Source organism: Trichomycterus rosablanca, chromosome 3 (assembly GCF_030014385.1).
Source record: "Trichomycterus rosablanca isolate fTriRos1 chromosome 3, fTriRos1.hap1, whole genome shotgun sequence".
NCBI lineage: Eukaryota > Metazoa > Chordata > Actinopteri > Siluriformes > Trichomycteridae > Trichomycterus > Trichomycterus rosablanca.
The window spans coordinates 14,388,064-14,413,604 of record NC_085990.1 but is presented as its reverse complement, the minus strand read 5'-3'; the positions used below and the strand labels follow the sequence as shown (position 1 = coordinate 14,413,604).

The 25,541-nt window shown below is 40.7% G+C and overlaps 2 protein-coding genes across 2 annotated transcripts in view; both read right to left on the bottom strand.

The window, feature by feature from the left end:
* The window catches only part of si:dkeyp-77h1.4 (uncharacterized), a 34,424-nt gene extending 31,521 nt beyond the window's left edge, over positions 1-2,903 (bottom strand). The window contains exon 1 of the mRNA XM_062992773.1: positions 2,813-2,903. The gene's annotated coding sequence lies outside the window, so the exon portion shown is untranslated. The remainder of the gene's footprint in view (positions 1-2,812) is intronic.
* A 4,454-nt stretch (positions 2,904-7,357) lies between these two features.
* Positions 7,358-24,684, bottom strand: mdc1 (mediator of DNA damage checkpoint 1). The gene is made up of 11 exons (XM_062992747.1): positions 24,622-24,684; positions 22,779-22,923; positions 21,997-22,569; positions 20,904-20,985; positions 18,926-19,803; positions 16,481-16,735; positions 11,395-14,915; positions 10,556-10,738; positions 10,319-10,444; positions 8,042-8,152; positions 7,358-7,744 (listed from the first exon to the last, which is right to left on the bottom strand). Exons 2-11 carry the CDS (start codon positions 22,915-22,917, stop codon positions 7,550-7,552), a joined length of 6,063 nt encoding a protein of 2,020 aa, XP_062848817.1. The 5' UTR covers positions 22,918-22,923; positions 24,622-24,684; the 3' UTR covers positions 7,358-7,549.
* Between the last annotated feature and the right edge of the window lie 857 nt (positions 24,685-25,541).

Genomic DNA, 25,541 nt, shown 5'->3' with positions numbered 1-25,541 from the left:
TCTGACTTTACATTTACAAGGTGGACCAACTAGGTAGGAGTGTCTAATAGAGTGGACAGTGAGTGGACACGATGTTTGAAAACTCACAACACACACTAACACACCACCACTATGTCAGTGTCACTGCAGTGCTAAGAATGACCCACCACCCAAATAATACCTGCTCTGTAGTGCTCCTATATGGTAAGTGGAGCTGATAGGACAGTGAGTGTAGGAACAAGGAGGTGGTTTTAATGTTATGCCTGATCAGTGTATGTTTAATTTTATTTTATATCACAGATTTTATACACCAAAGTAAGTGTGGCCAGAACTCCACACCTTCACAGAGAGGTGTCTGAATACTTTTGGTCATATAGTGTATTTATAATTATTGCAATGACTGCCTTTACAGTATTCATACCAAATCTGATAGTCTGCAGTTTGCTGGATTGAAAAAGCTGAAGTATGCAGCTGAGCTCTCACTGTGAATGATGTGTATTCATGAATCAAAGTATTCTGGCAGTAATCTTGGTCCAAAATGTTTGAGGTAAATTAAAACAGCCAATTTACTAACTGGCATAAGGGATAAAAGGAAATCAAAACACAGCAAGTCAACAAAAACACAAGGAAAACATGCCAGCTTTCAAATAAAACAGTAAAATGAGCTGCAGATCAAACCCAGGTCTCGAAGCACCTGAAGTTGTGCAACACTCAAACATCATGCTGCCTGGCTGCCATAACTTTAATTATGTTTTATTAATTATCTTTCATTTATCTTTAGAAACCACTTCACTTTGAACAAAATCCCAGTCAAGAGCTTAGCCAGAGCCTTATCTTTGATTACTGGCTGCATAGACATTGGCATGTTCATCATGTCTCTCCAGTTTTCTACCACCTGCCCAAAACATGCCAGTAGGTAAATTGTCTACTTTACTTGTATAGTCCACTTTAATAGGTGGGAGTGAGTGTGAATGAAAATTCTTTGCATACATTCCTGACCGATTATGACAATGAGTCATACCTGAAATTGGAACCCCCATGACTATGTTCACAGCAAGCAGTCTTGCTACCACACAGCCCTAACAGCAAAGGATCTATCTTAACTCACTGTCTGTGCCATGTTCCCACATGTCCACATGGACTTTTGTAACCATTCCATTACGTTTACTGGCTTTGCCCCTATTTTAATTTGTCCCTTTTAACAAGCACTGTATTAGGTACACCTGTCTGGTATGTACATTCATTTATTATTTTATAAGCTACACCTAACATACAGGTACACTTTGGGGGTATTATCACTATACCCCTTTTATCACTCAAATTCTTACAAGGATGACATGGTGGCACATCGGGTAGTGTTTGTCCCACATTGCTTGAGCAACCCTGGTTCAATACTCTTTTAATTCTGCATAGATGTTGGCATGTTCTGCATGTCTTTCAAGTTTTTTACCACCTACCAAAAACCCTCAAGTAGACTGATCATCTATCCTCGTTTGCTCATAGGTAGGACTGGGTGATGTTAAAAACAAGTGTCCAAATACTTTTGGGCAAGGTGCATGTGTTTTGCTTATTTTATAAAATTATTTGATTAAATTAGAACTGTATCTCAATTGTACCCCTTTTATCAATCAAAAAAGACCCCCATAGGAGCCAGACTGACCAGATGACGATAATGATGTTAGTGGACGATTTTAGCAATGCAATGACACTACCATGGTAATCAATTGTACTGGTATGAGAACACCAGGTGCATTATATTTAAAGTAGGTGGATTGGCACATATACTTGCATTTAGGTGTAGATAGATAGATAGATAGATAGCTATAGATAGCTATAGATAGATACTTCATTAAACCTGAAGGAAATTAAATGTGAATATATTTCTGTGTGGTGCCATGTGGTGGAATGGCACCCTGTCTGGGGTGTGTACCTATCTTGTGCCAACTGTTTATGTCACTGTGCAGGATAAAGCAGTAACTAAAGATGAATGAATCTGTGATTTTATTTACCCCAAAATTGCCTTTTTAGCTATTATGTGAAGTTTTTTTTTTTTTACTGCTGGTGTATAATTTTACATTTTGGTATGCCAGCCAGCAGTAGACAGGGTGAAATCTGTATCAGCCAGCACCACGCATCCCTGCTGCAATACAGCATATGCAGCAGATGCAGTAATGAAATACCAGTTGATATTATGGATACATTTTGCTCATATAGCCGGTTTGTTCAGTCAATTTGCGGTCATTAGGTGCGTCAAATGTTCAATCGGGAAAAATATAGAAATGTGCCAAACATTTCTAACAGTACAATTAAAAGAAAAAATACAAATAGAGAGATTATAACATGATGTTTCTACAACGCGTGAATAAAATACCGGTAAACTACACAGCTCCATCATTAACATATCGCCGGTCTCATTAATAGGCTATTTGATCTAATACCAAACCACATGTTTTAATATTACTCTTTATAAAATAAGACACCCAATACCTATATCAGATCTTTGTTTTATTTCAGAAGCCTTATTTCATTGCAATTAGTAAAATGTGTCAATTATTAAAGCCGCACTACCCTGGTGTGATTTTTTGCGCTGACGCTGCGTTTTGCGCGTCGCTCTGCATTATTAAACGCCGGTAAATCTCACAATTTCTCACCAGCCATTAATGTTTCACATGCCCAGGCTTAACCTAATTAAAACAATAAATTCCTCAAATCCAATTTACCCTACATGTCCTTGAAAACTACCAGACAGAGCAACGGGGGGAAAATCTGCAGAATTTAACCCCTAGTGTGCCGCAGCATCATGCATATGAATTTTAGGTGTTCTTATTCTTACCGTGTCTGTTATAAGTAGCCCCACAATAATTTAGAGCTGGTGTCCGATGATGCTGATGGATAATATGTCCTGTAATTTCTCCTCTCTAATCGTTCTCCTCGCCCCTCTTTTTTTCCACCTCCTTTTCAGTAGCTCCTCCCGAGCAGTGAAGCCACTTGAGGAGCGAGAGGGAAAAGGAGGGAGCGTCGCACCCTATCGGAGATGCTCGGACATCTTCGGGAGAGTTCGGATTTCCCGCTTCACGCTGCAAAACTGGCCTCAATGACGCCAAGGTGTGTGTACTGTGTAGACGCATTCAGTCGAAGAAAACACGTTATATGCTCAATAATATGTGGACACCTCTCTTAATTAGCTGGTTAACTTTTCTTTTGAGGGATATGAAATGATCATAGGGTGGTGTCTTTACAGCAAGACAATTTTAACTGCATAATTAGCTTAGCCAAATTGACTGACCAGCATAAACACAGTTGGCAGACAAGCTACACAAATTTAACCAAGCTAGTTAATAAGAATGACCAGATTGGCTTAATTTATTTATTTAATAAGATTTTAACAGCATGTTTTACACACTTTGCTTTCATTCATGACAGGACAGGTAAGTACTGGTGAAGTTCAAGTCTTTTAATGCCAAACACAGACATGGACAATGTCATATCTTCAAATCACCTCACTTGCATGTCTTTGGACTGTGGGAGGAAACTGGAACTCCTGGAGGAAAGCCACGCAGACATAGGGAGAACATGCAAACTCCACACAGAAAGAACCCAGACCACTCCACCTGGGGATCGAACTTTCTGTATCAATATCACAGTGATTTAATAACTATATCCGGTATGGTTACAGTAATCCAGTTTGAATCAATATCGCAGTGATTTAATAACTATATCCGGTATGGTTACAGTAGTCCAGTTTGAATCAATATCACAGTGATTTAATAACTATATCCGGTATGGTTACAGTAGTCCAGTTTGAATCAATATCGCAGTGATTTAATAACTATATCCGGTATGGTTACAGTAGTCCAGTTTGAATCAATATCGCAGTGATTTAATAACTATATCCGGTATGGTTACAGTAGTCCAGTTTGAATCAATATCGCAGTGATTTAATAACTATATCCGGTATGGTTACAGTAGTCCAGTTTGAATCAATATCACAGTGATTTAATAACTATATCCGGTATCTGGTACAGTAATCCAGTTTGAATCAATATCACAGTGATTTAATAACTATATCCGGTATGGTTACAGTAGTCCAGTTTGAATCAATATCGCAGTGATTTAATAACTATATCCGGTATGGTTACAGTAGTCCAGTTTGAATCAATATCACAGTGATTTAATAACTATATCCGGTATGGTTACAGTAGTCCAGTTTGAATCAATATCGCAGTGATTTAATAACTATATCCGGTATGGTTACAGTAATCCAGTTTGAATCAATATCGCAGTGATTTAATAACTATATCCGGTATGGTTACAGTAATCCAGTTTGAATCAATATCGCAGTGATTTAATAACTATATCCGGTATGGTTACAGTAGTCCAGTTTGAATCAATATCGCAGTGATTTAATAACTATATCCGGTATGGTTACAGTAGTCCAGTTTGAATCAATATCGCAGTGATTTAATAACTATATCCGGTATGGTTACAGTAGTCCAGTTTGAATCAATATCACAGTGATTTAATAACTATATCCGGTATGGTTACAGTAGTCCAGTTTGAATCAATATCACAGTGATTTAATAACTATATCCGGTATGGTTACAGTAATCCAGTTTGAATCAATATCGCAGTGATTTAATAACTATATCCGGTATGGTTACAGTAGTCCAGTTTGAATCAATATCGCAGTGATTTAATAACTATATCCGGTATGGTTACAGTAGTCCAGTTTGAATCAATATCGCAGTGATTTAATAACTATATCCGGTATGGTTACAGTAGTCCAGTTTGAATCAATATCGCAGTGATTTAATAACTATATCCGGTATGGTTACAGTAGTCCAGTTTGAATCAATATCACAGTGATTTAATAACTATATCCGGTATCTGGTACAGTAATCCAGTTTGAATCAATATCACAGTGATTTAATAACTATATCCGGTATGGTTACAGTAGTCCAGTTTGAATCAATATCACAGTGATTTAATAACTATATCCGGTATGGTTACAGTAGTCCAGTTTGAATCAATATCGCAGTGATTTAATAACTATATCCGGTATGGTTACAGTAGTCCAGTTTGAATCAATATCGCAGTGATTTAATAACTATATCCGGTATGGTTACAGTAGTCCAGTTTGAATCAATATCACAGTGATTTAATAACTATATCCGGTATGGTTACAGTAGTCCAGTTTGAATCAATATCGCAGTGATTTAATAACTATATCCGGTATGGTTACAGTAGTCCAGTTTGAATCAATATCGCAGTGATTTAATAACTATATCCGGTATGGTTACAGTAGTCCAGTTTGAATCAATATCGCAGTGATTTAATAACTATATCCGGTATGGTTACAGTAGTCCAGTTTGAATCAATATCACAGTGATTTAATAACTATATCCGGTATGGTTACAGTAGTCCAGTTTGAATCAATATCACAGTGATTTAATAACTATATCCGGTATCTGGTACAGTAATCCAGTTTGAATCAATATCACAGTGATTTAATAACTATATCCGGTATCTGGTACAGTAATCCAGTTTGAATCAATATCACAGTGATTTAATAACTATATCCGGTATCTGGTACAGTAATCCAGTTTGAATCAATATCACAGTGATTTAATAACTATATCCGGTATCTGGTACAGTAATCCAGTTTGAATCAATATCACAGTGATTTAATAACAATATCCGGTAAAAACACAACAAGTTACTATTGACCTTCTTTGACTCTTGACATCTGTGATTATTTGGGCAAATTACAGAGTTAATGTTCATATAATCTGGCCTGTATGAATGAATGAAAAATTGCATTAGCATATCCCTCTGGTAAAAAAAAATCAAGTTGAAATAGTGCATAAAACTATTAGGTAGCATAAAACTCTTTCAAAAAACAGCTGTGTATTTAGCGAGGCATGATTTTCTTCCATTAAGCACTGAGCCATTTTCCACTGCAGGGTTGCATTTAGCAGAAATGCTCATGGGACAGAGATTTTATTAAGGAAGGCAGCTCAATAGCTTTGCCATATTCCTGAGTGACTTTGATAAGGGCCACATTGTTATAGATAGATGACTGGGTTGAAGGGCAGTGGTAGGTCAGCAGGTAAGGTACTGAATTAGTGATCAGAAGACTGTCGGTTCAAGCCCTACGACCACCAAGTTGCCATTGTTGGGTCCCAGAGCAAGGCCCTTATCCCTCGTTTGTTTAAACTGTATTCAGTCATAATTGTAAGTCACTTTGGATAAAAGCGTCTGCTAAATGCCATAAATGTTAAGTAAATGTTGAGAACCCACCAACAATGGTCCAAAAAGGAACAAGCCATGGAATGAGATTCACTGATGTTAGAGAACATGAAGGCTATGACATCTTGTATGGACCAACCAAATGCCTACTGTGGCTCAAACTGCAGATCATTTTAATCCTGGTGATGAGGTGAAAACTTAGTACAACAGGGCTACATAGTCATATGCAAGTCAAAAAAAGTGGCAATGCTAACTCCTGCAAACTTATTATCAAGTCACATTTGGTCCAAAATCTAGAAAATCATACAATTAAAATAAAAATGACATGCTTTAAAATGCATTATCCACCCTTACCATAAACAAATCATTACAAGCTTAACAAATGAAGTACGCTTAGTTAAACGGTTTGGACTACAATGCAAAGCACAGCAATCACATTCTATTATTCCTAACCAAAGGGACATGGTTACATGGTTGTTTAAAATTATATCATGATACAATCCAGATACTGTTACACAGTAGTATTATTAGTGAGTATGACACATGCATCATTGTAAGTAGCTCTCTGTGTAGGTATATTGGTAATGCTAGAAGTTCAGCACTAGATTCAAAGCTATGCACAATGTAAGCATTGCTTTTCTAAAATGTAATCTGCTACTGCATGTATGTTAAGTCTAGATCCAGAAAGCAAACACCGGCAGTCGGCAATCAGATCTCGCTCCTGGCCAGCGCATGCAGTGATCTTGATTCTTGATGAAGTCTGGTTGCTCATGGGTACTGACAACTCAAAATGTAAATGACCTCCGCAGTCCAAGAGAACCATGTCAACCACAAAAGCTGTTTCATAGGGCTAAAAGACAATATCCTCTGGTATCCAGGCATTTGAATTGTGCAACCAGTTAGTAAGTGAAGGCTTAAATTAATTGGCAGCTACATTGCAGGGATCCTAATCAGTCAGGATTGGTGCTGTTAGGAGGCAACCAAAAAGAACATTTGCAATACATTTTTATCAAGGAAGGTTACAACTACAACAAATCTGACCTTCGTCTCATGAATCAAAATAAAAATTTGATTTCCACCGGTGTGAACAATTCATATGTCATACATTTACAAACAAAAAGCAACATAATTGTAAAGTTAACAAAAGTTTATTCACTTGGTAGCTTAAAATGCCTGGACAGAAAGTTCAAAGGCACGTTGAGGATTGGCAACCCTCTTACAGTCAATAGCAGCTTTTTAAATAAAGATGTGAAATGCTCTGGAACATTTCATTAGACTTCAGACCTCAGAACAAATCTTCATGATGTTTTTTTTGTTGAAGCTACTTTCCACGGCTTCGAGCAGCAGGTTTGGTTGAAGTAGTAGGTGAAAGCGGGAGCGCATGTGTGTTCAAGTCTACTTTCTGCTGAAGAATGCCAGTCAACAGAAACTCAGCACTGACAACTGGAAGAGACAACCTCCGAGCATTTTGACACTGCACCCTGTCCTCCTCAGATGATACCACCAACACCTGATCCTGGCACAGTAAAAGGGGCATTATAGTTACTTTAATTCAATTCAACATGTAAGAAAGCCAGTTCAGAAGGAATAGGATATGTTTCCCTATATAGTAGCTTCCCGTTACATTTTAAAACCCTTACTTGACATAAAGCCCTCCCTAGTGTTGCTTTAATTAATAAGGATCAAAGGGATGCTATTCCATCAACCAAAGAGCAGGACCAGTAAGGCTCTTCTGAACTTTTAGACAATAATGGTTATGGTTATGTCATATGCTGTTTGCATGGACATTTAAATAATGTCAGTGTATTATCACCTTGCGAGAAGAGGGCATCTTGGGAAGGTAGCGGGCCCCACAGCAGGTAATGATCTCCTTCATCTGAAGTGGTTCAGGCTTTACAGAAGGCGTTACATGAATCTCATAACCCTGTCGAGAAGTGAAATGCACTGTTTAAAGCAAGACTCAAGTAACTCTGTTCAAGTGAACAATATTTGTTTCTATAGACTAAAATGAAAGTGAAAGACTCAGTGTCCATGGTTTTGACATTCGATGTCCAAGAAGCTCATTGTCAGGTGCCCACATATACTATATAGCCAACATTATAGAGACATCCACTAATTATTCAGTATGAGTGTCTCAGCCACACCCACTCTTAAGATGTGTTTAATATTAATAATATAATATATTAATATAAAATAAATCATATGCTTTTAACTTTGAGGCAACAGTTTAGGAAAGGCACTTTAATGTTTCAGCATGATTGTGCTTCCATCCACAAACCAATTTCTATAAAGACATGATTTGTTGTGGAGGAACTTCAGAGGTCTGACCTTAGTAAGTCAGGCCTTATCAACCAACATTAGTGCCTACCCTAAAAACACTGTTCTGACTTAATAGGTACGAATTCCCAGACTCATACCTCAAAATCTTCTGGAAAGGCTTCCTAGAGAAGTAGAGACTTTTTTTTAGCCACAAGCAGGATGGTTTTGGAATGTCCAAAACGCTCATGGTCAGTTGTCATATATTGGCCATATAGTGTACATTCAGACATGTGGTTTTTTTCAGCCATACACAAACTAAAACAAATAATTTAAAATTAACCCTTTGATGCACAACCTGGGTCAAAAGTGACCCAACTGAGTTTTTATTTTCTATATCTTTGCAATAAATTAATTTCATCATTCAAGCTTCCATGAATTCCTCAATTAACTTGTTTTTGATCATCACAAATACTTATTTCAGTTTTATATATATATAGTTTTTAATAAAAATCTTTTTTGTATCACTACCCTTCTAATGCACAACATGGGTCAAAAATGTATGGAATTTGACAGAAACTACTGACATTTGTAAGTGTTTGTAGTCAAAAACATATTTACTGATCTTTTGAAAGACAACCAAAGATTAGGCTCTTAAATCTTGAATATGTCCAATACTATTTGCTTGCTAGCTGTTTACATATTCTAGTATAGATAGCTTTTATTAGATAAGACAGCAAATACACGAATAACTGACAAATGTGCATATGAAAATATTCTTGAATGGATGAATATGGGTCATTTTTGACCCATGTTGTGCATTAGAAGGGATTTGCTTAGCTTGTGCATCAAAGGGTTAAACTAAATAAAAAAAACATTTAATGCTGAGTTGATCTGTGCTGTCAATAGCAATAAATGTACATCCAAGTTATATTGAGGACTAGCTTGGGATTTAATAAAAAAAAAACCTTAATGAACTAGGCTTTACAGACATATTGTTAAAAAAGCACAGCTATGCAAACAAAATTTGACAGTAAGAGTCTGGATTTTGCTGCATGTTACTGGAACTTTGGAACTATGGTCAGTTGAGAAAAAATAATGCTTTTGGGACCTAATAATCAAGTCCTGTTTGGTGTAAAAACCTGTGAAGTTGCTGGTTGGAAATTTTAAATAAAAATCTGACTGCCAAGAAGCTCAAACAGGGTCGTGGTTGGATCAGATCAATAATCAAAAACATGCCTCTAAATTAACCGATGGTCATTGGTTTGTATGACTACAGATTTTCCACTTGCTTTTACAGTCATCTATCCTGAAGCCCATAAAACAATGTGGTGGGCTAAAGAAAAAAGAGAGGACTGAAGGATCTGAAGAGATTGTGTATTGAGAAGTGCTCTTAGATTACTGGTTCCGGGTTGTCAAACCTCTTTAAGCACTATAGAAGAGGACTTAATGATGTTATGTTAGTAAAGGAAGGCTGCCAGAAATACTTAAAGCATGAAAGCCACAGAATTTTTTCTTGGAATACATTTACTTCAATTAAATGTTAAAAATGCTCAAAGAGATCGGGCTAATTAATCTTGAGGACAACTTCTCCCATCAATAAGGCCAATAATGTTGAAGCCTACTGTTAAAAGTAGTATTAATGTTACCAATAAACTGGCAACTGAGTGCTTTTATGTGCATATACTAATGGATATTGCTCAAATAAATAAATAAAAAGAAATGCATCTAGTTTGTAATCAGTGCTTCCACTCCAAATGGGAGTATTCGATTGTTGGTGCTAGTGATTCACTATTGCTTGGAAACATATGACAATATATAGGAGACGATATACCTGTAATAGGGGCTGACGGCTGGCTGCTCTCAGAGACTCTTGCAGAGTAAAATTAAACTTCCTCTCTTGCTCCACATCCTTTACTAAGAAGCCATTAGAAGAGAGAAAGCTCTCTGCTTTACCACACTGATTGGAAAAGGTAGGGCAGTTAAAGGAGAGAAAGAAAGAGAGAGATATTGAGAGAGAGTATTTCTGTACTTAATCTGGACTTGATCTCTTGCTTGGCTAATAAGTTACCTTAATCAGCCAGTCAGGGGTGACGATGGGCACTCCTCGGGCCACAGCACACAAGAACTTAACAGTGCGACGAACTTTGTCAGTTACTAGGTGGGTCATATCACCCACTCCTTTTGCAAGGCATCCACCCAGGCGCATTAAAACCTTTTCCCCGTCCTCATCCACCACTCCTGTAAACAGGACCTAAAAGAGATTGTACATAAGAAATTTGGTATACTGGTTATATGGATGTGCTCAGCGAAATCATGCCTACTGCTTGTCTTAAGTTCTTTCTACAGGTAATTATGTGCTTAACTGTGAAACACTGAGAAAAAGGCTGACAAAATTTATACATATATTTTCTTTATGCATTTGCTTCCCTTTTTAGCGCGTCCAATTGCCCGATTGCGTCATGCTTCCTCTCCACCAATGCCGATCCCTGCTCTAATAGAGGAAAATGAAGCTAACCCACGTCCCCTCCGACACGTGGGCAGCATGCCATATGCATCTTATCACCTACACTTTGACGAGTGCAGTGCAGCTCAGCACTGTGTACGGAGAGACACACCCTGTGAGCACTCTTTTCTTAATAATTAGATATATATAATTGTCACACGTAACTAATGTTAACACATGCTGACGCTTGGGACTTGTTTATGAGTCATTTTTTGCGAGTCATGAGCCGAGTCATTTAAAACGAGTCCGAGTCGAGTCTGAAGTCGCTGTGTGCGACCCATCTCTGGTGTATTGACAATTGAATTATCTTGATATACATTTCTTTTTGCACTAAAATGAGAATAAACTTAATTTGAAATAAAACAATTTCTGGACAAATATCTGTAGAAAGCGTTTTCTTCTACCTTGTACGCCTGTCCTGCTGTTGAGCGACGAGGGGTTTTTGGAGTTGGCTGCGGCGTTTCCTCTGTCAGAATGGAGGAATCAGCACCTCTCTTCCGCCCTCTGCTGTTGGTACGGCTCACAACACTTTCATTCATTGCAGCCATGTCGTCCTTTTCTAGCTCACAAGTTGCCTCTAATTTAACATCATGTTTTCCACCTCTTCCCTTTCCTCTGCCTCTTCCTTTCGCTGCAACTGCAGGGTGCTGTCCCTCCTCTTCGGCCTCTGGCTCTTCTATTTTAATACTCTTTCTACCTCTCCCTCTGCCTCGGTTCGGAGTGGCGACATTGCTGCTGGATCTCTCTAAGCTTCTGGAGCTGGAGCGAGCCTCCTCCTTCTCATTAGATGTCCTGTTTTGTTCATTTGGTTTTTCGACACTCCTCCTTCCCGGTCTTCCCCTTACTCCACTTTGGCTCTCCAGGGTGGATGTAGACAGTTCAGAGCACACAGAGTTAGAGGAGTTGGACCGTGAGCGAGTTCTTTTAGCAGGAACATCATCATACATGTCAGCAGAGGGGGCCAACAATTTCCTGGTGGAGCATCTGCCTCGTCTGGGTTTCACGTCCGTTTTCTCTTCTGGTTCTTGCTTTATAGTTTCACATTTCACAGTTTGTTGTTCTAATTGTTGATCCTCTTCTTTCTGGCTCTCGTTTTTCTTTTCGAGACCTGCTTTCCGTTTTCCTTTTCTCTTTTTCTTATCAATGACTTCCGTCTCCTCTTCATCTCGCATCTCATTTTCTCTCATTTTGTTGTCCTTTTCCTGTTGTCCATTCCTTTCTTGCTCCTTCTCCTTTTCAAGCCTCTCATTTTCTTCCTTCTCTCTTTCTATCCTTTCTTGCTCTCTTGCTTCCTTGTCTTTTTGCTCCTTCTCCAACCTTTCCTTCTCCTCTTTGTCCGTTCTCTTCGATGTGGCATTCTTTTCATGCTCACAACTTTCCACCTCTTCATTCTCTTCTTTTCTTCCTTTTCCTCTAACCTTTACCCCCTTGCCTTCACTTTCGCTGTCTTCTTCTTCCTTCGGTGCTGATGCAACCTTCTTCCTCTTGCTCTCTCTCTTGGCAGTAGCTTCTCCTTTGCCCCTGCTGGATGTTGCTCTTCCTCTTTGACTTTTCCTGGGCTGTTCCTCCTCTTCATCCTGCTCAATGACATCAATCTGTGGGGTTTCAGCAGCCAGATGGGTGTTAGAATCAGAATCAAGAGGCAGTGTTGGCTCCCTTCTCCTGCCAGATCTTCTGCTAGACCTGTCTTTATTTGCTTGTTCTTCCTCCTGTACCTTTTTATCTTCATCAGCAATGACATGGTGAACCTCTGCCCCAAGAGGCAATGTTGGTTCAACTTCAGCAATCTGTGTCATCCTGCCAGTTGTCCCCTTAGAAGGGGCTTTAAACTGGTGCTCTTTCATCTGTTCTCCTTTATTGTTAACAGTGAGAACATGAGTATCACCAGATTCTATTGGCTGTGTTGGCTCAACTTTAGCGGACTGTCTTACTCTGCAAGACCTTCTACTAGACCTAGGCTTTGTTTGTTTCTCCTCTTGTCCTACAGTGGTGATGTGAGTGTCAACAGAATCGATTGGCTGTATTGGTTCAACTTTAGTGACTGGTTTACCTCTTCCTCTGTGGGATCTCTTGACCAAACTGGCTTCAACCTGTGGCTCTTCCCTGCATGCTTCCTGATCTTCAACAATGGGAACATGGGTACCATCAGCTTCAGGAGGCAGTGTTTGTTCCTCTTCTCTAAGAGAATTATTTGTAGAATTGAGATCAACTTGTTCTTTCTCCAGTTCTTTCACATCCTTAACAGAGGCAACCTGGTTATCATCAACCTCAGAGGGTTGTGTTGGTTCAAGTTTTGCAGCCTGGTCTCCTTTGCAAGATGTCTTTCTAGAACTGGGTTTGTGCTGTTTCTCGTCCTCCTGTTTTTTCTTATCCTCAACAACAGAGACGTGGATATCAGCCTCAATATGCGGCGTTTGCTCCTTGTCTGCAGACAGTGTTGGCTCAACTTTTCCGGCTCGTTTAGGTTTTTTATGTGTCCTGCTAGATCTAGGTTCATTTTGTTGTTCTTCCTTTTGTCCGCCCTCATCCTGAGAACTAATATTTTCTGTTAAATCAGACTCAATAGGCTGTGTTTGCTCCTGGTCTACAGGCAGTGCTGGCTCAACTTCACTAGCTTGTCTCCTTCTTCCACGGGTCGTGCTAGACCTGGGTTCATTTTGTTTTTCTTCCTTTTGTTCGTCCTCATCCTGAGCAAAACCAGCATCGGTATCATCAGTCTCAATAGGCTGCGTTTGCTCCTGGACTACAGGCAGTGCTGGCTCAACTTCACTAGCTTGTCTCCCTTGACGGGTCCTGCTAGCACTGGGTTCATTTTGTTTTTCTTCCCTTTGCCCATCCTCATCCGGAGCACTAATATTGTCTGTTAAATCAGACTCAGTAGGCTGCGTTTGCTCCTGGTCTACAGGCAGTGCTGGCTCAACTTCACTGGCTTGTCTCCTTCTTTGACGTGTCATGCTAGTACTGGGTTCATTTTGTTTTTCTTCCTTTTGTTCGTCCTCATCCTGAGCAAAACCAGCATCGGTATCATCAGTCTCAATAGGCTGCGTTTGCTCCTGGACTACAGGCAGTGCTGGCTCAACTTCACCAGCTTGTCTCCTCCTTTTATGTGTCATGCTAGAACTGGCTTCATTTTGCTGTTCTTCCTTTTGTTCGTCCTCATCCTGAGCAAAACCAACATCAGTATCATCAGCCTCAAGAGGTTGTGTTGGCTCAACTGTAGTAGTCTGTCTTTTCCTGCTGCTTCTTTTGCTTAACCTGGAATTGCTCGGCAACGTTTTTACCTGCTCTTCCTCTTCCTCAGACATAGGCTGTGTTTCAGCAATAGTGACATGGGTATCCTCCGAGTCAATAGGCTGTGTTTGCTCTTCCTCTGCATCATCATCTGTCAAACCTTTCCTCTCTTCTTGTTCGTTCTTCTCATGTTCAAGATTATTTCTAGATTCTTCCTTCTTTTCATGTATTTTTCCTTTTTGTTCCAACCTTTCATTCATTTTATTTTCGCATCCATATTTCTCCCCCTGATCTCTGCTCTCTTTCTCTGCTCTCTCTTTTTCTTCCTGTTCTTTCAAAGCAGCAAGAAAGGCAAAGGGCTGAGTTTCCTCCTCCTGCCTTGGACTCCTGATAATAAGCAAGGTGTCAGCAGTAGAGAGATGTGAATCAAAATGCATCTCTTCAGTCCCTCCTCTATTTTCACTAGCAACTGGCACCTTAGTAGCAACATGATCGCTGTTATCTTTATCCTGCTCTTGGGCAATGAGCTGGGTTTCAGCAGTATAAACACTGGCGTGGGCCAAAGCAGTGAATGGCTGTGTTTGCTTTTCCTCCTCGTTCACCTCCTCTTGGTAGAACTGGGTTGCGTAGGCTTGCGTGGCCTCCAGATCCTGCTGCAGCTGCCCAGTTTTTGCATTGCCTTCTGAATTTTTATCTATAGGAAAAACATAATACAAATGATTTTTACTATAAAATAAAGGAGTCTATAAAACAATACATGTTGGGTGATGCATATTTACATTTTACATTTTCAGCATTTAGCAGACGCTTTTTTTTATCCAAAGCAACTTACATTATACAGTCTAAGCAATTGAGGGTTAAGGGCCTTGCTCAAGGGCCCAACGGCGGCAACCTGGCAGTACAGTTTGAACCAGCAACCTTCTGCTTACTAGTCCAGTACCATAACCGCTAGGCTACAGCTGCCCTGATCACAGTCTAAACCTTCAGCCTATACCTAAGCTTGGTTAGCAAGCTTGTCTTAGCTCAGATGACCAGATCTTGAAATTAAGTGACTTTCAAAGGTGACTGAATACAACCCCAGCAAATAAGGGTTAAGAGCCTCGCTCAGGGGCCCAATAGTGGCAACCTGGTGGTGAACAAGCAGCCTTCTAACCAATAGAGCCACTAAGCAACTGCCTAAATTCAATTGACATCTCAAATCTAGTGATTCATTCCATGTTTTATGTTCCTGCATCTACTACAAAGTCATGTTTTGTACCATGTACACTGATCAGCCATAACATTAAAACCACCTCCTTGTTTCTACACTCACTGTCCATTTTATCAGCTCCACTTACCATATAGAAGCACTTTGTAGCTCTACAATTACTGACTGTAGTCCATCTGTTTCACTGCATGCTTTGTTAGCCCCCTTTTATGCTGTTCTTCAATGGTCAGGACTCTTCCAGGACCCCCACAGGACCACTACAGAGCAGGTATTATTTGGGTGTTGGATCATTCTCAGCACTGCAGTGAGACTGACATGGTGGTGGTGTGTTAGTGTGTGTTGCGCTGGTATGAGTGGATAAGACACAGCAATGCTGATGGAGTTTTTAAACACCTCACTGTCACTGCTGGACTGAGAATAGTCCACCAACCAAAAAATCCAGCCAAAAGCGCTCCGTGGGCAGCGTCCTGTGACCACTGGTGAAGGTCTAGAAGATGACCAACTCAAACAGCAGCAATAGATGAACGATCGTCTCTGACTTTACATCTACAAGGTGGACCAACTAGGTAGGAGTGTCTAAAAGAGTGGACAGTGAGTGGACACGATATTTAAAAACTCCAGCAGCGCTGCTGTGTCTGATCCACTCATAACAGCACAACACACACTAACACACCACCACCATGTCAGTGTCACTGCAGTGCTGAGAATGATCCACCACCTAAATAATACCTGCTCTGTGGTGGTCCTGTAGGGGTCCTGACCATTGAAGAACAGGGTGAAAGCAGGCTAAAAACGGATGTAGAGAAACAGATGGACCACAGTCAGTAATTGTAGAACTACAAAGTGCTTCTATATGGTAAGTGGAGCTGATAAAATGGACAGTGAGTGTAGAAACAAGGAGGTGGTTTTAATGTTATGGCTGATCAGTGTAAATCTAATTAATAAAAGATTGAGTCTGAAACTAGCACATTTCTTAAGACTAGGTACAGTGCTGGAAAGCTGGATTCTACAGGGCATTTCAGAGTGGCAGAATGGAGTGATAATTGGCTTACCAAATAGCAGGGTTGGGTGCAGGTGCCAGTCCTCCTCTGTCAAACTCTGATCATTCTCCTTAGGTTCTGCCAGTCGGTCATCTGAGTGCCGAGATTCATGGCCGTTCAGAGACTGTGGTGTCTCGTCCAGTGTGGCATCGGCAGGGGCAGCATCACACACAAAAGACTGAGTTTCAGCCACAGCAAAGTCATCATCGTATTGACTGATGGCACCAGGAGAGATAACCGGGTGGAGAAGAGAAGGGAGTGCCGGTCCTGAACAAGGAGGAGAAATCAATACAGTCAGAGAAAAGACTGTTTACATAATATACATCTTTAAATTATATAGGTTCAGATGTTTAGGTCACATTCATTGCTGACCAATAATTAAAATTAATTATATAAAACAAGTTATATGTTTTTCAAACTGTGCCAACAGTTTAGGAAAGGCCTTTTCTGTTTCATGACTGTATTGCTGTGCACAAAGCAAGGTCTTTATGGAAATAGCTTAACAAATTGAACATTGAACACCTTTGAAATGAACTGGAATGCCGATTGGGATCCAGACCTTCTCGTCCAACATCAGTGTCTGACCTCACAAGTGCTTTTTTGTAAATCTTGTTTAAAGCCTCAGAAAAGTAAAGGCAGTTACAGCTCAAGGGAAAGGGGCAACTCGATAGTAATGCCCATTGTTTTGGAATGGAATGTCCAGTAAGCTTATTTTTGGGGATCCACATACTCTGTTGGATGCCTGGCCAGGTAGGTAGCACCACTGTTTGTTTGTTTATTAGGATTTTAACTTCATGTTTTTACACTTTGGTTACATTCATGACAGGAACGGTAGTTACTCATTACACAAAGTTAACCAGTTCACACAAGGTTATATCGAACACAGACATGGACAATTTTGTATCTCCAATTCACCTCACTTGCATGTCTTTGGACTGTGGGAGGAAACCGGAGCACCCGGAGGAAACCCACGCGGACACGGGGAAAACATGCAAACTCCACACAGAAAGGACCCGGGCCGCCCCACCTGGGGATCAAACCACTGTCCATTTTATCAGCTCCACTTACCATATAGAAGCACTTTGTAGCTCTACAATTACTGACTGTAGTCCATCTGTTTCACTGCATGCTTTGTTAGCCCCCTTTCATGCAGTTCTTCAATGGTCAGGACTCTCCCAGGACCACTACAGAGCAGGTATTATTTAGGTGGTGGATCATTCTCAGCACTGCAGTGACACTGACATGGTGGTGGTGTGTTAGTGTGTGTTGTGCTGGTATGAGTGGATCAGACACAGCAGCGCTGATGGAGTTTTTAAACACCTCACTGTCACTGCTGGACTGAGAATAGTCCACCAACCAAAAAATCCCGCCAAAAGCGCTCCGTGGGCAGCGTCCTGTGACCACTGGTGAAGGTCTAGAAGATGACCAACTCAAACAGCAGCAAGAGATGAACGATCGTCTCTGACTTTACATCTACAAGGTGGACCAACTAGGTAGGAGTGTCTAAAAGAGTGGACAGTGAGTGGACACGATATTTAAAAACTCCAGCAGCGCTGCTGTGTCTGATCCACTCATAACAGCACAACACACACTAACACACCACCACCATGTCAGTGTCACTGCAGTGCTGAGAATGATCCACCACCCAAATAATACCTGCTCTGTGGTGGTCCTGTAGGGGTCCTGACCATTGAAGAACAGGGTTGAAGAACCCGGAGGAAACCCACGCGGACACGGGGAAAACATGCAAACTCCACACAGAAAGGACCCGGACCGCCCCACCTGGGGATCAAACCCAGGACCTTCTTGCTGTGAGGCAACAGTAGCACCACTGAAATTCAGAACTGGATAGCTTGAGCTCGCCATAGTGATGGGATAGCATATTGCATATAGCACGATGCCACTCAAGCACCCCAACTTTTCTTTCATTTTTCCTTTTCATTCTCTTTTCAAATTACTAGGGATGTACGATACACTCTACCCACGATGCAATGCGATTCACGATACTGGGTTCACGATACGATTTTTTCCTGATTTTTTAAACTGAAATTGAAGACAAATGATGACAAAGTTTCGTTTTATTATTTCTTTAAAAAAAAGAAAATAAAATACTGTATTTGTGCTTCTCTTTTATTTATAAATAATGTATGCCCTTTTATTTCTGAGTTAGATACAAACTATACAAAACTATTTTGAATTAAGCCCAATTTGGCTGAAAAACCCAGAATCTGGCAACCAGGCGTATAGCGCCAGTGACGTCAACCAGGCGAGGTATATAGCGCCAGCGCCCTCTGCTGTTTAAAGTGAAAATCGTTTCATTTTCATGTCAAATCGATTTGAATCGTGGAATTTTTGGCTCGGTTATTAACTGTCTTGTGGTGCATCGGTACATCCCTACAAATTATTATTTATGCCTATTAAATATCATGTTTTCTTTCTTAGAAGTGGCCATATTACCTGCATCGTGATCGTGACCTGCACCTCTTGGTGTTGAAGACTGCATAATGCCTGCTGCTTCCTCTCTCTTCTGCTTGCTCTCCTTCACCTCCTCTTCCTCTTCCACATCTGTATCACTGTCTATGCAAAACTCATCTATCTTCTTTTCCGACTGGACCTTAACAGGACTGACATGGTGTGCATCTGCGCTGATTTCCAAAGGTGAGATTTTGGGCACAGTGGGAGTCTTGATATGAGTGTTGTCATCCTCAACATCTGTATCGCTGTACGATTGCGGCATCTTGGGATCCTTCAGGGATTCCAAAACTTTGCTGCTATTTAACTGATTCTTGTCACCAGCTTTGATATTCTTCACAGTCTGCTCATCCTCTGCGTCAGCATCACTGTCCAGGTGAAATTTGGCTGCAGGGCTGGTTGGGGGTCTGGTGTTCACAGGAATATCTTTATCCTCCTCATCAGTATCGCTGTCCATGTGAAACTCTGCAGAACTCATCGCCTGTTTCTTCTGCTCAGGAACAGCCCTGGATGCAGAAGGAGGCTCGCCCTCCTCTTCGTCTGTATCACTGTCCATTATGAGAGCAGCTGGATTTACAGTGCCCGGTTTTGCAGAACCAGCTGAAACATCTGGATCACTTTTGGACTTGTCTGCCTCTTCTTCTTCTACATCAGTGTCACTGTCCATATGCAAAGGATCTGGATTTGCTTCTGCCTTTACAGAAGCTTTAACTTTCGGTTCAGGCTTTGTCACCTCCACCTCCTCTTCTTCAATGTCTGTATCACTGTCCAGGTTGAAGTGCAATGGGTCAGGTTTAGAGGATTCTGAGGAGATGGAGTCATCTTTTACTCCTGAGGATGGAGTAATGGAGCACTCATCCTCACTGGAAAAAGGGGATGAATGTTAAATTAAATATTAAATTATTTAACAGATGGAATAACAGGCAGAATGTAGACAAAATAAAACATGGACTGAAAAAAAACCCGTCCTTTCACTACACTGGCATCTGAGTCTTGATTGTTTGTTTGTTTATTTGGATTTTTAACGTCATGTTTTACACCCTTCGGTTACATCCACAACAACAACGGTAGTTACTCGCTACACAAGACTCATCATCTCACAAGGTTATATCAAACACAGTCATGGACAATTTTGTATCTCCAATTCACCTCACTTGCATGTCTTTGGACTGTGGAAGGAAACCAGAGCACCCGGAGGAAACCCACGTAGACACGTGAAGAACATGCAAACTCCACACAGAAAGGACCCAGACCGCCCCATCTGGGGATCGAAACCCAGGACCTTCTTGCTGTGTGGCGACAGTGCTACCCACTTAGCCACCGTGCCACCCTCTGAGTCTTAAAATCTAAACCCACTATCCCAAGTCACAACAGTCAGTACTGGCTGTATTGGTTATTTAGGCACATTATCATCATATCATTGGTCTTACACTAAAAATATGTGGACACCTAGGTATGAGCTTGGTAGACATCCCATTTTAAAACCATGCTCAAAGTTGACCCACTTTTGCAGCAAAAAAACTCCACTGTAGGAATGCTTATTGTATTAATCAAAAAAACATTTGTGAGATCAGGCACTGACATTTGATGAGAAAGCTCGGCTCACAGATGATATTTCGATTTATCCCAATGATATTTAATTACTTTCAGGGTACTATGCAGGCTATCAAACTCATCAAACCATGTTTTTATCAACCTTGCTTTGGAACAAGAAATGACTTTTCCCAAAGTGTTGCCACAAAGTTGGACGGATATTATCTATTTTATTTCATCGATTGTATACACCTGATAGCAGTGGGTGTGACTGAAACACCTGAACCTTATGATTAGAAGGGGTGTGCTGTCATTTTGTCAGTGTCCTGTATAAATGTATCTCTAATTTTAATCACAAAATTGTAGTAACTTTAACAAATGCTGAGCTGAGATAAAGTTAAGCAAGGTGTTACTGGCTTTTTAAATTTACCTCTCTGGAACGACTTTGCTTGCTGGGGTCAGGAATGTTGAACATATGGGGCTTGAGAGGTCTGAAGAAGCTGATTCTGAGGCTAAAACATAACAAAAGATATGTATTTATTTATTTATTAGTATTTTAACACCATGTTTCACACTCTTTGGTTACATTCATGACAGAAACGGTAGTAACTCATTACACAAGATTCATCAGTACACAAGTTTAATGTCAAACACAGTCATGGACAATTTAGTATCTCCAATTCACCTCACTTGTATGTCTTTGGACTGTGGGAGAAAACAGGAGCTTCCAGAGTAAACCCACGCAGACACTGGGAGAACATGCAAACTCCACAGAGAAAGGACCCAGACCGCCCCACCTGGGGATCAAACCCAGGACCTTCTTGCTGTGAGACGACAGTGCTACCCCCTAAGCCACCGTGCCGCCCCATAACAAAATATGAAAAAAATAAATAAATACAATTTATGACCGCTCAGGTGGCGCAGCGGTAAAAACACACGCTGGAACACCAGAGCTGGGATCTCGAATACATCGTATCGAGTCTCAGCTCTGCCTGCCGACTGGGCTGAGCAGCCACATGAACAACGATTGGCCTGTTGTTCAGATAGGGGTAAGATATTAAAAGCTGGATAGGGACTCTCTTATAACCAATGCAATTATGACCTCTGGCTGATTGATGCCACCTGCACAGAAACGGGGAAAAGAGCGCTGTCAGGGTGTGTCTCTCCGTACACAGTGCTGATCCGCATTGTACTCGTCAAAGTGTAGGTGACAAAATGCATATGGCTGCTGGCCACGTGTCAGAGGGGGCATGGGTTAACTTCGTTCTCCTCAATCAGAGCGGGGATCGGCATTGGTGGAGAGGAAGCATGACGCAATCGGTATATAAATGTATATATTATGTATATAAAAAAAACAATTTATATATTGTGTGTGCAGCTGAGGTCCCCATCCAAACTTTCTTACTCTTAGACATAGCCTACAGTGTCTAAGTGCCCGGCAAACTGCTTCAAGTCCTCAGCCTGAATTATCTTATTGTTATTAAACCAGAGTCCTATTACTAGCCGGAATTCTCTGTACCTACCTACAAACCTCCTTCTGTCTCTTCGTCCACACTTCTCTCCATCCGAGTCTGAGTCCGACTCGGGCACCAACGTCCTTTCTGGTTGTTTAGGAGTCGTCTGAGGTGACTGAACACTATTCTTGTCTTTCTCACTCCATGATGGCACAGGTGGTAACACATTCTTCTTCCCGACTTTCTCCACCCCCTTTCCTGTCCTCTCCTCTGAGCTACTGCTATTCAGTGCTAGACAATTCACATTCCCCTTTTCAGGTAAGGTCATATTTGTATCGTTTTCAGAGTTCTTCAGGCTGACGTATTGACATGGCAGATCTGCAAGGACCACACTGTCTCCATCAGTCAGTGCATAGCGTACCCGTGGGGTCAGCTTAGTCCGGCCCTTTCTGGTACCGTTTAAACTGCCAAGGTCCCACAACAGAGCCTCTGTGGATTCACTGGGAGCTTGCCGATCGTTTGTGCGAAATACAGAGATGGAGATGATGGCGTGTCGGCTGGATATGGAACGGGCTTGGAGTGGCACAGGGCAGGATGAAGGGTCTCGTCCCAAAGTATTCTCGCCCAGGTAGAGAGGCACCTCTGTGGATGAGAGAAACTCATAACCTCACATTTCTTTATGCACAGAAACAAAACCTTGTCTGCCAAACTATTTACATCCATATTAGCTAATTGAACACAAATAGGCTTGATGAACAGAAATCTGACTCATCTTGAAATACATCATCAAAGTGGCCATTTCAATAGGCATAAAAGCGACTGCTAGTGTGACCAAACTATGTTATGTTTACCTATTTCTGGGATGTGGTTATTTTTAAAAACCTTCAATGTCGCCAGTGGTTCTTTTTTCTTATTTTCTTCCTCCTGTTCATTTTCATCTGTATCTTCCTCTCTGAAAAAGGAGTCCTCGATCTGCTGTGTCGCGTCCATTTTGGCCTGTTGGGGAACCCATTATTAGAGATTATTAATATAATACTGTAGATTGCAAATACATCTGTATAAATCACGTGAGTGCATAACCTGTTCCAGTTTTCAGAACATTGAGTGTCATAGCGACCAATAATTCATTTTTCCCCTTTTTATCCAATCTAGTCGTGGCAAATTGGAGCATATTTCTCCCTTAAAATTGCTGCCACCCACACAGCCAATCGAGGAGGGCCGAGTCTGTCACGTGCCCCCTCCAACACATGCATTTACATTTATATTTAAATTTTCTGCATTTAGCAGACGCTCTTATCCAGAGCGACTTACAGAGGAGTAAACATTTCATTTCTCAAGTTTTAGTAAACAACAGTCGAAGAACACAAATCTGCTGAAACCTGTTAGAACCAAAGTGTTTTTTTTTTTTTTTGGAAATGGAAATTTTTTTTTTGTAAAATGCACAGCTGGCGATCACTTCTTTTTACCTGCTAGAAGTGCAGTATCACAAAGCACAGTATTGTGTGTGTAGAGCCACACTGTCATTAGTGATCAGCTGATCAAATTACAAAACAAGACCAAACCAAAACCACAGCTTGAAGCATAACTCAAGCCTAGAAAGACAGCAACCGGCCCACTAAAGCAGTGCCAATGAATCCAGAAAACAAAGAGATAGACAAGAGAACAAGAAAAAAAGTGTTGGGTTGCAACTGTGCCAACTACTCAATCCATGAGCAAGTCCTAAGTGAGGGGCACTAAGTGAACTGGAAGCAACAAAAACATAAACGTGATCATGTCACTACTGGACACAATAGGCACCCAGAATGTCACCATAACAGCTACACACAGGAATGCTGGCAAAAAAGCTGCTATGCCCACTGTTCCTGGAATTCAGGACAAAAGAAGGCTGCCAAAAAGGTCAGTGGGAGAAGCCGGGCTGGTCATCAACTTTTAGCACTAAATGTTAACCAACAAACCACAAACAAAACCAAACAAACAAGGAATCAGTAAGTCAATTAAGCACTCAGCAATGAGCCAAGTTGGTAAAGAGCCAACCCTAGGTAGGTGAAACAAGTAATGCCTAATTAAGTGCAGAGAATGCTTTTGAAGTGCACTTTCCGTCAATCTGCACCATCACCTGCATGCTGGCCAACATGGGCACAGCAGGTGGGCATGTTACAAGTTTAAAATAACAAAAGACTGGATTAATTAGAAGTATCCAGTGACCTTATGTCACAATCATGACATAATTAGTTTTTCTGTAATTATTAGATACAATGTAGATAATAAAATGTGCAAATACATCTTGTTACAACACTGTCTGTAATAATATGGATTGGTTACCCAATTGCTGCTCTAAAACTCCAATAATATCCACTCCAGTAAATATCCAAAGAAGACAGAGGATCATACCAAAGCAATATTCCAACATTAAAATTTTAATAAGTGCAGATTCATGTTCTAACCCTGTTTGGTTGAATTAATCACTGTAGGGTTTCCACACTGTGATAATAAACGTGCTGTTTACATTTAAACGTGCTGCACCAATATGTTTATGTGGTCTGTACAGCCTAATCAATTATACTGTTCAAGAAATAACAAAATCGACAATCACATGTGCACATCTAATGTGTTTAAATGTAATAACTGTTAGTTTGTGGTACAAACATGCCTGCGATCGTTTATTTACACATTAATTCAAAATTAATACTTTACCACGCAGTTGCAGCAGAGCAGGAAAACTTCCTGATCACCCAGGTACCGCCTTGAAACCAAACACGACCGCCTATTGGGCAAATTAACCCTATCCTAAAGTTGATTAGTTTAGATGAATGTCACTCAACAAATACTGGCCTGTGATTGGACGCTGGTTAAACCACGCTGGCTTTCGTTACTTCGCGCTCTACCCGACTAAACAAATCGGTGTACTTAATTATTCTGTGACCATTTTATTCTTAGGTCTAAAATTAATGGCTGTAAGAGTAAATTAAATGGTTAGCAGGGTTTTCTAGAGACCCTTTGTTTTACCATTGCCAAAGTGTTCATTTTCATCAACTTCATCTTTGCACGTATGAACCGAATCGATTCCGTGAATTGAATCTTTAGAGTCGACTCTCCGTGCTCACACACGTAGAAAATCGTAGAAATGACTCTTTACATCATTTGACTCTTAGAACTCAATTTCAGAAGACGTAAAAACTGAACCACTAATGCATTATATTTTAGACATTGTTAACTTATATATGGAAATGTTTACATCCAGCAGTTCAACAAAAATGCATTTTGGACACAAGGGACAAAGAAGCAGAGGGCTAGGTAGTAGGGGTGGATCGATCCAAATATGGATATTATCATACCAACGTTGGTATTGTAATCGGATCGATAGTTTAGTTTTACTTTTACTCCACTACATTCAGCACGTTTCTCCCGTTTCATCAGAAAGTAAAGACCATGTCTGTACAGACTCCGCTCCTCTCACATCTTACATGCACAACTACTCCTCCCCTCCTGCTCTAAAGTGTTTTGTTGAGGTACCGTCACATTGTTAAAATTCTAACAGACATCAGTACATTGGTAGGCATTGGAAGATTGTAAGTTTAAGAATACTTTGCTTTGCACATACAGAAATAGGGGCA

Excerpts from the sequence above, each read along its gene's own strand:
- mdc1 (XM_062992747.1), bottom strand. The coding sequence starts at position 22,917 with ATGGACGCGACACAGCAGATCGAGGACTCCTTTTTCAGAGAGGAAGAT. Across the intron at positions 10,739-11,394 it reads CAGCAGGACAGGCGTACAAG|GTCCTGTTTACAGGAGTGGT; the intron begins GTAGAAGAAAAC and ends AATCTCTTTTAG. Across the intron at positions 8,153-10,318 it reads GCCGTCAGCCCCTATTACAG|GGTTATGAGATTCATGTAAC; the intron begins GTATATCGTCTC and ends ACTTCTCGACAG.